Source organism: Mesocricetus auratus, unplaced genomic scaffold (genome assembly GCF_017639785.1).
Source record: "Mesocricetus auratus isolate SY011 unplaced genomic scaffold, BCM_Maur_2.0 Super-Scaffold_100009, whole genome shotgun sequence".
In the NCBI taxonomy this organism is placed as follows: domain Eukaryota; kingdom Metazoa; phylum Chordata; class Mammalia; order Rodentia; family Cricetidae; genus Mesocricetus; species Mesocricetus auratus.
In genome coordinates this window covers 6,382,226-6,394,714 of record NW_024429193.1, presented here as the reverse complement: position 1 = coordinate 6,394,714, position 12,489 = coordinate 6,382,226, and the positions used below count along the sequence as shown (strand labels likewise).

The 12,489-nt window shown below is 49.1% G+C and overlaps 1 protein-coding gene across 2 annotated transcripts in view; it reads right to left on the bottom strand.

Moving 5' to 3' along the window:
- Nucleotides 1-1,256: 1,256 nt before the first annotated feature.
- St6galnac5 (ST6 N-acetylgalactosaminide alpha-2,6-sialyltransferase 5) overlaps nt 1,257-12,489 on the bottom strand; it is a 151,368-nt gene continuing 140,135 nt past the window's right edge. For both annotated transcript variants that reach the window (XM_040751585.1, XM_005083632.4), the window contains one exon: nt 1,257-5,540. In XM_040751585.1, coding sequence (XP_040607519.1) covers nt 5,309-5,540 — 232 coding nt within the window. In that variant the 3' untranslated portion in view covers nt 1,257-5,308. The remainder of the gene's footprint in view (nt 5,541-12,489) is intronic.

The window sequence follows — 12,489 nt, the reverse complement described above, 5'->3', positions numbered from 1 at the left end:
TACATGGGGTGCAGGCATGTTCTCCAGGACAGAGAGTGACTACATGGGGTGCAGGCATGTTCTCCAGGACAGAGAGTGACTACATGGGATCAGGCATGTTCTCCAGGACAGAGAGTGACTACTCAGGATCAGGCATGTTCTCCAGGATAGAGAGTGACTACACAGGATCAGGCGTGTTCTCCAGGACAGAGAGTGACTACATGGGGTGCAGGCATGTTCTCCAGGACAGAGAGTGACTACACGGGATTAGGCATGTTCTCCAGGAAATAGAGTGACTGCATGGGTGCAGGTATGTTCTCCAGGACAGAGAGCACAGCATGAGTGAGGGTCTTCACACTGTCCCTGCTGAGACTCTGTTGAAGTCCTGTTAGAGTGACTTTCAAACAATTCCGAATGTGCATGAACGGGGAGACATTGTCTAATTGTGGTCTGAGAACAAGCACTGCCCTCCTTCCAAACAGAGTCTCAGGGCCTCTTCCTCAGCTTCAGCAAATGCAATGAGACAATTGACCGAGGGTGTGGAGGGACAGACAGTGTGAGTGGGGAGTGTCCTTAAACTCAAGACGGCAGTGACACTGTCCTTTGGAGAGGACCCCCCCCCCGCCGTGGCAGCTCACTGACTTTACCGCCTCCACTGCCTTGCCCCCCAGGAGTGACGGGCTCCAGGAGCTGGCCGAGGTGACTGCAGAGCCTGCCACGTTCTCCCCTCACTTCCTGACAGGGACAAAGCTGCATCTGCTTCCCGGGGACAAAAATGCCTCTGCTTTTATGTTCTCTCTTTCTTTCCCCTTTTTCTTTTAAGGTGAGCGTGCTCTTATTTTGACACGGCTTTCCCCAGCACCTTCCCGTGGCAGTCAGTAAGATGAGCTGCTTCTTGCCTCCTTCCAGCTGGTCTTCTGTTGTCTAGACACTGGAGTCAGAGGCTCTGAGGCTTGTTTTGCCTGTCTGCACTTGCCGCAGCATTTGTCAATATTAAATTTAATTTGTGCTCAGAGCACTTCGCTGACGGTGAGAACACAGAGCTCGCTGAACTTTACCTTCCCCTCGTGTTCAGTCCAGCCAGCATTAGCAAACCTAATGAACTCTGCAAGGTCGTCCTACCCAGCGTAGGTCAATTCTGTTGACTGAACACCTTGTATGTTTAGAAACTGACCTTGTAAAGCCCACTTGGAATTTATCTTACCTCCCAACCCGCCGAGTCACTCCTTTCACAACAGAATGCATTTGTGTCCAAGTATGAATCCAACGGGTCAACATTAAAGGGGTCAACATTGACAACAGACATTTATTGAGCGCCTATTGTGTGCAAGGCACTGTACTAGGTATGGGGCTACAAAGACAAAGGAGAGACAGCCCCTGCCCTCAAGGAGCTTACAATCTAGTCTAACAGACACACATAGAAAGACACAGGACAGTCCAAGGTAGCATGTCATATTAGGGCACAAATACAAAACAGGACCTCAGCCTTTCATTTCATTTACATGTCAATACCCTGAGTAGGTGGGGGAGTGAGCTATAACCTTTTAAGCCTTCGGAACAGCCTGACCTCTTTCCACTTCAGATGTCTTCTGGAATGTGCTAAAACCTAGGCCATCTGTTAACTCCTCTGCCCTACCTCCTCAGGCTTTGTATTTTAGTTTTTTTTTAGGGTTTTGTTTTTGTTTTTGTTTTTGAGAAACTTCAGAGAAAGTGACACTCTGCCCCGCTTTGTTCTAGATGACCCCCTCCTTCCCCAATCTAGGCCAGCCAGCAGGCACATCTACAGCACCTTTGCCTTGGAGTGGGGTAGACTCTAGGGGGCAGCCACCACGCCACTGCTCTCGGGGGCCCCACACTGAATCTGTTCCCAGACAGGTCTAGAGTTAACAGCGCACCGGGAAGACCTTCCGACACAACGCTGGAGGGTTTTAGCAGACAGGAGGATCTGGGCTGATGTCAAAGAGATGGGGGCTCGAGAGAAGCAGGAAATGAGGCAGGGGAGTAACCGGTGTGAAATGTACCGACCAGGAGAGAAGATGAGGCAGGGAAGTAACCGGTGTGAAATGTACCGACCAGGAGAGAAGATGAGGCAGGGGAGTAACCGGTGTGAAATTTACCGACCAGGCGAGAAGCATCTGTTGGGGTGGGATTCCCCTGGGAGACCCAGGGTCATCAGCCGGGGTGAACATGTGGGGAGGTTCACAAGGGGTGCGTAGGTGCTTAGACAGCGCCGTCTTCATCCTAAAGGGACTCTCCATCCCCTCCCACTCCCTACCATCCTTCTGAATTGCCATGCGAAAGTTGAAATACAGTGTTTATTTCGACATGAGACCATGTCTCCATTTTAAGGTCATTTGGGTGTCTCAGAGTTGGGGAGACAAGAGGTGCCTTGTCTCTAGATAGCTTCCAAGAGGCCGCATCGCTTACCCTTTAGGCTCAGGACTTTGCTGCCTGCTTTCCTTTAGTTTTGTGAACCACTGAGCCCCATCCTCTTAGGACCCGTGTGCCCCTGAATCAATCTGTGTCTACGCCTTAGCCCTAAGGAGTATAGAGCAGGGTGAGATCAGAGCAGAGGGCTGAGCTCCCTGATGCCCGTGTGTGGGAACCGGAGTCACACAGCCGAGTCCCCACGCGGCACGCTGACTATTTACCTCCTAATGTTCCCTTAATGTGTGCTTTCTTGGGTGAATATTTACTGTAGAATATTAAATGTGAGATTCCTCTTTTTATGGGCCATTTGAAGTGATTGATTTTGTTTGTGAGTCCCTGTATCTTTGCCCATAATGGCTATCTATTGTAATGGCCTCTGCCAAATGTTCTTGTGTTGAAATAACAGAAGCCATGGATCGGCCAGCTGTGGCATCATATTACTGTGGTCTTAAAAGCTAGGAGGAGGCTGATGATGCCACTGGGGAGAGAAGAAAAAGGTATGGGACACGCCAAGTGTGACTGAGACTTCCCATATCCCGAAATCATGAAGTCTGTAAACAGGGTTTCGAGTCTTTTATATCCGAGTTTATGTTTAATGGTGTTGAATGGCATTAAGCCTGACAGTTGTGAAATGATAGTGGTAAGACATGAATTCAATTGCCCACAACCAGGTCCATCAGCGCAAGCCGCCAGAGCTCTCGGCGTTTTCTTTAATACTGCAGTAAAACCATGACCCTAGTGATAATTTCTTACACTTAGCTACACCATGTTTTTTTTTTTAATAATGAAGTCACATATTGTAGCTACATGTGAATTTAAGATATTTTCCTGTGCAAGAGCCAAGATTCTGGGCATTTGCTTGCTTCTTGTTCTTTTGAGCATTTGAGAGGAGGAAATCAACAAAAGATGGGCTTATCTTGATGTTCCTTATGGTATTTTTCTTCCTTTAAAAAAAAAGAAACCCACAAAACCTAAAAATACTCAAACATGTACAATAGAGGATCAGGTGGCAAAGGTGCATTCTGGCGTGTAGGCTTTTCCAGATTTCCCTAAGGATAGGAATTGTTAAAGGAACCACTTGCATTTCAACAGACAATTTCTTCAAGGAACTGTGATGGTGACCCGCCAATCAGCTGAGTGTAGTTCACACCCCTCTTATGTTCATAAGAAGAAGGTTCCGCTGTGGCAGAATAAAATTCGTTTTCCTACAAAACCTTCAGAAGGCACCCGAGGAAAGAACCCAGATAGCACCTTCAAATTCTTTTTACTGACTTTTAATAACTCAAGCCATACCATACCTCAATAATACTTTTTGTTTGTTTTTTTGCTGTCTGAATACCTGAACTGTATTTGCATCTCCACAATGGTGCTCTGCATAATTAATAGTCCTGATTAATGAAAGGGAGAGGGACAGCATCACTAACGAAGACGGGGAAAGAACCGGCGATGTGAAACACCTTTAATCGCAGGCCCTGTCCCGTGTGTAAAGCAATGCCTGTTCCCTCGTGCCATCAGCTGCTGCCCTCAGATCTGTCACTAGAGACACTAATGCTCCTTTGGCAGTGTGCAAGGAAAAATCTAGTATAATTCTTACTGTTCTTAGCAATATGACTCTTTAAAATGAAAATCTGTAATCCTATTGATCTTGGATTTGAATGGAGTGAGTGAGTGAGTGAATCCTTCATATTACTTCTAAGACCTGCCCCCATTGGGCCAGAACGGTTCATGGGACAGTGAGCTGTGACCTGGTGGATCTCTTTGCATTCTCTTCTCGGAAAAGGGCAGCTCTTGGCACTCATACTCAGGGAGAATCTAGAAGCCTCCACTCCTCGCGCCGTCTCTCACTTTCTTAGTGAGGCAAGGGAATGGAGTTTAGGCAAGAGAGGCCCGAGAGGAAACCCGATTTCCACCAGAGGACCCTAACATCTTCACCCTGACTTGAAGTTTCCGGCTACTGTCAGAGCCCCGGCAGTCCAAGTGTGCAGTCCCCATAGAGGTCAGCTAGGGGCTTGTACGATCTTAGACTTGCAAGAAGAGCTCAAGGGATCTTCTGGTACGTTCTGAAGATGAGGCAAGCAGAACTTAATGAGAAATTGCTTGTATCTGTTGCTGCTGAAGAAAGCTATTGTATCTCTGAGTTCCTCTCATTAGCATCTTTTTGTTTTAATAACATAGTTTTTGGTTTTCAATTGTGTTCTTTTGAACATTTATGTACATTAGAAAGTGTTGTAGCTGCTCTTGTTATGAAAGAGCAATTTGCCTGGAGCTGGGGGGGGGGAGTTCAAACAGTGCCGCACATTTCCATGTCACACACTGACTTCAAGCTAATAATGAGCGTTGTGAATGGAGTAACTCATCAGCCTGATTCTAGGCCTTTCCAACCACCATCAGGGTTAAAGAGTCATGAAGAATAAATTGCCACATAATCTATAAAAATACTGCCTAGAGTACACTAAAAAACTCTTAATAAATAAATAGCAGACATTTGCTTTATGAAAATCATTGGAGATGTACTCTTCAGAAACATGTCCGTACTTTTCAGGCTTTTTACAAATCACAGAGTCTGACTAATGGCAAAGACTATGGGTCAGGCGGACGTCTGTGAAGAAATGCAATGGAAGGGGTTGGGCTGCTCCTGTTTCGGTTTCGAAGGCAATACTTCCACCCTGGAGTGTCCCTAGCCATGGCAGTGTCACGGAATCGAGGGTTCAGCTCCTCTTTCGGAGACGGGACACTCATTAGGATGTATACATTCTGAAACTTTCTCTGGCCCTGGGGCTCTGTCCGTGGTGCTGAAGGGCACCGCTGTCCAGTTCCCATCCCCTGCCGGGGGTTCAGGTCCTTCCTTTCCTGGCTGATGGCGTGGACGCCACGCCTTGCTGTCTGCCAGGTGCACGCCTCAGAACACGGGCTTGTCCTCCCCACGGTGCTCAGCGGGCGATTCTGGTTTCCAGTCTGGCTGGAAAAAGTGGATATTGAATGTCCGCGCCCAGTTCTTAAATACCCGCTTCTCTGTGATAAAACGGTGGTGACTGCCCTTGCGTCCTCGCTCGTGGGAGAGGTACATTGTACATTCATCGGGTCCCGAAGGCTCGTAGTAATGGTACGGCACTGAAGGGTGCTTCGGATCCCTGTGGGAGGAAAGGGAGACAGCTATTAAAGCAAAACGGCAAAACAAAAGGAAGAACCACACACAACATAAGGCGTGCCTTTTCACTGACCACTTCCAGAAGGGTGGTGCTATTCTTACGAGCTGACGGACACAAATCATATTCCTCTCATCAAATGAACTTCAGCGGACGGTTTTGCTGGTGTTGAAGCAGTCAGAAAAAGTTTTTTTTTTTAATTTTTTTTGAGGCTGTAAAATGCAAGCACGCCGTGTCAGGGCTTAGAAACGCGGCCGACGCTCACGCCGAGGGCTTCAGGCACCGTGTGTGTGTGTGTGTGTGTGTGTGTGTGTGTGTGTGTGTGTGTGTGTGCACGTGCACACTACATCATGCTATCGCCTCCAGTTGCCAGCTCCCCAGAGCCAGCCTGTTTGCCTCCCCGGCCGGCGCTGAGCTCTGTCTCCACAGGGGCCTCCCAGTGAGGCCTGACCTGGCTCCTCTCTGGAGTCAGCACACCCCCTCACCCCCCAGCGTTGCTCACTCTGCTTCAGGTGCACTGGACTTCCTGACCACCAGCTGTACCAGCCTTGTTCCGCCTCAGAACCTCTGCGCTGTCTGGAATCTTCCTCACCAGTCCATCCTTCTCCCTGCCAGTGGCAGTCAAATGTGCCCGGCTTCTGCTGCTCTAGATGAGAATGCACCCCCCCATCACAGTGGGCTCGGATATTTCAGTGTTTGGTTCTTGGCTGGTGAACTGTTTAGGATCAGGAGGTGTGGGCCTTGCTGGACAAAGTGTGTCATGGGGGTGGGGGGTGGGGACTGGGGCTTTCACTAGCCCACTCCAGGCCTGTCTCCCTCTCTCTGCTCCCCCCCCCATGCGCTCTGGGCCATCGCTCCAGCACCACCACGTCTGCCTGCCTGTCGCCATGCACCCTGCCATGATGGTCATGGGCTCGCTCCCCCCCCCCCCAGCAACTGTAAGCAAACCCCCAGTGACAGTGACGTGCTTTCTGCGATGAGCTGCCTTGGCCCTGGCACTTCATCCTAGCAATGGGACAGTAGCCAAGACGCCCCTTGAGAGCCTCACCTGCCACTCCCTTCCATCCTCCCGTCAGCCTCCTTTAGGGTACGCATCTCCCTGACACTGCCGCTGTCCACCCATTTATGCTGTCCACTGTGAGGACAGGGGTCTGTCTCATTTCTGGGACCCAGTGCCTAGTACGGAGGTAGTAAGCAATGTTTGAGTTTCTGTCCTTGGACGGCAGGGGCAGCGGAATGCCACACCACTACGGAATTTTTCTCCTCTGATGATTCTAAGTCTGATTTCATGGGGGGGGGGGTAAGAAGAAGACAGACAGCAGGCAGCCAGCCACTGCTTCATTTCCATTCTTGTAGATGATCATGCGTCCAGAGTCTCGTGTCTCTTGGTCCAGAAACTCTCAACTCCCATCGCTTCGGGGTAGACAGCTCTAGCATGCTTTTGCTGTATCCTCTGTCTCTGCCTCAGATAAGATACTCTATCAGTTTCTTCAAGGTGGTAGACCCAGTTATGACATATGCATGCTTGTGTGTGTGTGGAGGGGGGGCGCCTTGTAATAAGGAGACAAATGTACTCTGGCATCAGACTAGTCTCCGGTCTAGAACACTGCTCCCGCTTCCTCTGGGCCTGAACACTAGACAGGTAGCTCCGTCAAGGCTTTCATCACACAACCCTTGCTGTTTTGAGCCAATAGACATGCGCAGTCTGCTGCCATGTTTATCCCAAGATACCTAATGCGTGTGTACGCCATAACGGCATGTCACAAGGACGAAAGGTCAGACACTCCTGCTGGGGAAAGGAGCAGGCTGCTGAGCAGGGCTCTTGCTGTGGCCTTTCAACACCTGACACCTGAGGCCCTCCTCTAAGACAGCTGTCCATCCCCACAGCTATCCCCAGCTTTACCCCCGCCTTCCCTCCCTCTAAGACAAGTGATCCCCAAGACCCCCTCCTGCCAGCAACCTCCAATTCCTTTTCTTTGCAGATCAATACTCAAATGAGTTTCAGAGGAGCAGCCTTCAGGGGTCAGGGATCCAAGTCTTTTATCAGGAGAGGTGTCAAGTCTGTGGCTCTGACAACAATAAACCTCTGGGCAGCTTCTCCTCTCAGGTTAACGTTGTTCCAGGAAGAGAGATTTATTTTCTTATTCCCTGCCAGCCCAGATGCTGTGCTGGGTTAACCCTTTGTATCTCTAAGTTAAGCCCGTCTGGGATCAGGGACCGCTCACCTGTCCTGTCAGTCACTGCAGTTTTCACTGACTGCCTATCCTAGACCTGGAAAAAGTCCGGTAGAGAGCATTTCCCATGTAGAAGATTCATGCTGGAGAGAGCACAGGCAGGAACTGGCCGCTACTTATAAATAACAGACAAAGAGGGACAGAAGCGCTTTCATGGTGACTCACGCCTGTAATCACAGCACTTCAGAGGCTGAGGCAGGAGGATCACCGTGAGTTCCAGGTTAGCCTGGGTTATAGAGTGGTACCTTCTCTAAAGCAAATATAAAACAACAGCAGTAAATAAATAAATCAAAACTCAAACAAGCAAACAATAAACACCAAGGAGTAGATGTGTGAAATCCATCTCTGCGGGTTCATATAGCATGACTGGGGAAGGCTGGCAAATTCATTCTGCCGTGCTATTGCCGGGGTTAATCTTTTCTTTCATATCAATTCGGCTTTTGAATGCGATTCACCCAGGTTTTAGGCATCTTATTGGCATCAATCTACTACAGAAACAATTAGGCTTCTAAAAATACGGCGTCTAGGAATGGAGGGTAATTGGAAGTCGGCTAAAGGATGCTGAGGATCAATCTGCTTATTCAGGAGGGCCATCTCTTTGAATGAAAGCTTATTGGGTTCCATATTGATCACCTACAGGGAGGTTAGATTTATGTATTTGGGTGTCGTGTTTCAGAGGTGTCCAAGTGGCCATTCATGGAAGTGAAAGTCGTTTGGACCTTGTCCAAAGAACTGAAAAGTCCTTTCCTGGGCTTTGGAATGCAGAGCTGAGGCAGGGTAGGAACTGCCCTCTGGGATGGGAGTCTGCCCTCAGCTGCAACCCACCTTTCCGTTCAGAGAGTCCTCCCTTTTGTTGCAATTCCAACGTGCCTTTTCCTCTTCCCCACCCCATGAAAACCATCAATGGCTGTGAATTTCCAAACGCAAAGGCTGTGGCACCGGACTGCACTTCTGGGGCCGAGGGAGAGGAAGGGGCTGCCCTGGGGCAGATTGGCCCAGAGTTGAGTTCCCTTACCCGCCCTAACTTCCTCAAACCAACAGTGAGTTCTGCAGAGTCACTAAGGAGGGCTGGGTTGCTCTTACTGGTCAGGGAGCAGGTGAAGAGAGTGAAGGGATTAGCATGTGATGTACACTAGGAAGAAAGGTTTAAGGAATATCACCCAGCACGTTGCTCTCGTGGACTCTGGTGGATGTCACAAGGAGAGGTCGCAGCACAAGTGGGTTTTGAAGTGTCTTTAGGTGTGAGCATCAAAATAAACAGCAACATTGGATAGCGAAACCCATGAGGCAAAAATAAATATCTACAGCCCCATGAGGATTGCAATAAAGAACGGAATGAACAGTTAACAAATGGAGAAGCCACCGGCCATTTCAAAAGAATTTCAATTAATAAACACGGGAAAAAAACCCAGGAGATGCAAAATCACTCCTAGGACGGTGCAGTAATTGTTGAAAGCATGGTGGTGGGAGAGAGTTGGGAGAAGCAAGTTATCTACATGGTCTTATGTATCTCCCTCGAGATGTGTGTTAACGACCACGTGAAATATCGTCACCGTATGACGGGTAAGCTCAGCAGGAATTCAGCCAATCAAATGATTGCTAGCCGTCAGAGGACACAGACACAGGGTCACGTTCTGCCCTCTCTAGCTTGAGGAGTTTACCTGGTAGGCTTAAAGGGACCTCAGCTCAGGCCAAATCGGGGTTTGTGGCTGTGACTCCGAAGGGGATTTCAGGACTCAACAGTTCAGTGAAGTAAAGTTGCTGATAGTATTAACGGTGTTTTCTAATGCAGGCTTAAGCATGAGGATTAAAGGAAAGAGGTATTCAGAAGAAAGTAACACACGGGAAAGTAAGACATACGCAAGCATGGATACGGGCTCCTCGAGGGAGATAGGCAATTAATTATCCCAGAATTAGCCATTTGTACCATTTTAGTGGCTCTCAAGTTGCCTCCCCAAAGGCCATTAAGAAGCCAATTTTTTCTTTCTTTCCTCTCTTGGTGTCTCGTGTGAAATGGCACCAAAATGCTGGCAAAGCCTTCAACCAGATTCCCAGGCAGAGGACCTTTCCCCCTTCTTGTGTCCCCAAGTCCCCTGCCTTAACATCACTAGTAATAAGAGACAGTGCCACCATGTCAGTTACATAGGAGATGCTCACAAGGGTTTTATCACATCTGTGGTCCCTTCCCGGGAATGAGTAGCATTGGGCTAATCACAGGGAGATTATCAGGTAAATCAGATGTGTGGGGAATTCTGCAATAGTGCCTGAGCACCGAGCAGCATTCTTCCAAGGCGACAAGGTCATGGACGACAAGAGAGCTCTGCAGAGCCTGATGGCAGGGTAGGTGAGGGTGGTGACATTCTGAAACAGGTCTTGGAGGAGATAAAGGCTATCAGCAGAGCCACGTAAGGTTTCACTGAAGTCTGGAGTTTAACTGAGTATCACACTGATGATAATGTCTCAGTTTGGTAATCAGACCACAGCTATGCAGAATCTCAGCACAAAATAGTTACATGAAGGGCAAATGGGGTCCTTATGTATGACTCTGGCAGCTTCTGTGTAAATCTAAAATATTTTAAACAGATATGTTGTAAAGACTGAATATTTTATTATCTGAATAGGTATTTTAAAACAGACAAAAGAAACTCCTTAGGATATTCTTTTCTAGTCTATCCATACAGCCAGGGTAGAGAAAGTGTGTGTGTGTGTGTGTGTGTGTGTGTGTGTATGTCTGTGTGTGTGGTGTATATGTGTGTATCTGTCTCTGTGTGTACATGTCTCTCTCTGTGTGAGTGTGTGTGTGTGTGTGTGTGTGTGTGTTATAGAGGACAGAGGACAAACTCAGCCACTGTTCTTCTGGTGCCTTCCACTGTGTTTTTTGAGATGCAGTCTCTCACTGGCCTGGAGGACACCAAGCAGGCTGGGTCGGATGGTCAGGAAACCCTAGGCATCCACAGTCTCTGCGCTTCAGTCTGGGATTACAAGCTCATGCCAGCTTTTCCTCCCATGGGTTCTGAGGCTCCAACTCGGGTCTTCATGCTTACAGGCACTGCTTTACTGGCTGAGCTATCCACCCCACCCAAGGGGACACTGGCTGAGCCATCACCCCAGCCAGTGTTGACATTGCAAGGACCTCAACTCCTAACTCCCATGCCCCGTTTCCATCTCCACCAGCCCTCTCAGGCAACAGTGAAGCTTCCACTGTTCAGATAGCGTGCGGCCCCCCAGGCAGAGCTCAGTGCCTGAATTCAGGCCGCAAATCTGCCCAGGGACCACCCAAGTTGCCAGACTTGACTGTATCGTTCCAGAAGCCTCAGCACTGTCCATATACTAACACATGTAATCTCCTGTAAGGCACATGCTACACTTAGGCATAGAAACACTAAAGGAGTTTCAGAGCCAAGATGGGGATCAGCATGTGGGGATGGCTGTGGACACATCACTCTTAAAGAGATGTTTTTATATCGTGGAGGAACTTCTGTCTCCCAGGTGAGGTTTCTATACTAAAGGTCCCCATGTTTCTGCCTGGCCCAGCCACAGGTAGTAAGGGGCAGCTTGTCCTGTTACATTCTCCCGAGGACCTCGACGGAGGGCCTTCTGAGTGGCGCTCACTCTGTGTGTGTCACTGTGTGTGTGTGTGTGTGTGTGCTGTATGTGTGTGTGTGTTAAGCAGGTGACTTTTCTGTTCACCAATAAAAATGTCATCAGGGTTTGCAATGTTCCATTTCTTTAAAAATGTTTTGCAGGTAATCTGAATAATCGGGGGACAGAGTAATATCAGGGAGGGATACTTCAATTCAAATTTCAGATCACTCTACCTCAAAATACAATGTTTTCACATTGAAGAGACGTCAGAAGCAAAGTCATTCCTTCCTTGCAACCCCCCCCATAAAGGGACCTTTAGAGACTTCTTGACCTTCCTGTAAAGTAGACCACAGAGCCCTCAGCCCAGAAGAAGGAAACACCATTACCTCAAGGCATAGAGAAGAAAAGTTGGAGAAAGTCATAGGAAACCTGCCTGATTTATCATCACCAGGCCACACGTTTTTGTCTAATATTGTTTCATCATGACTGTCGGCTTCCTCAAAACTAGCCAGAACCCACATCTCCCTATTCCCTAGAGCCCAGGGACTTTCTACACACTTCTGTGCTTGGCATGGCGCCAGCGCGTCTGATACTTAGGAGGTGTTTGAAGAACAGAGCGTGATTGACAGTGGCTGTATGCCCGAGTTACTCTGCAGTTGGCCTGCACCAGAGCCCTTTAGAGAAGAGCAGTAGCAAGCAGCCCTGCCTCTCCCTGTGGGACCCACTGCTCACCCATCACCTGGATTTCCTGCTGAGTAGCCTCTTCTGGGGGAGCGGGGAGCACCCCCCAGCTGCTCCTCCCTCACCAGAGAGCAGGCCACACTGCTCCCGACTCCTAGGTGGCGGGTGGGTGGCAGGCTGTTCCAGAGAGAGCCAGGCCTGGGGGACAGCAGGCCATGGAGACAGTGTCAGGTGAGGGCTCACCAAGCCGTGGCAAAGACGGGAGGAGTAGCAAGCCGCCAGGAAGCACGCTACACTCCCACGCTTGACTGAACGGGAGCCGCACAGGTGGCATCACCAACTCTATGCCTACCTGCTCGCCCTAAGTGCCAGATTCTGCTCAGTGGACTCTTGCCAAGCCGGAACTGTCCCTGCCGCTTCTGCTGGTGGGCTTT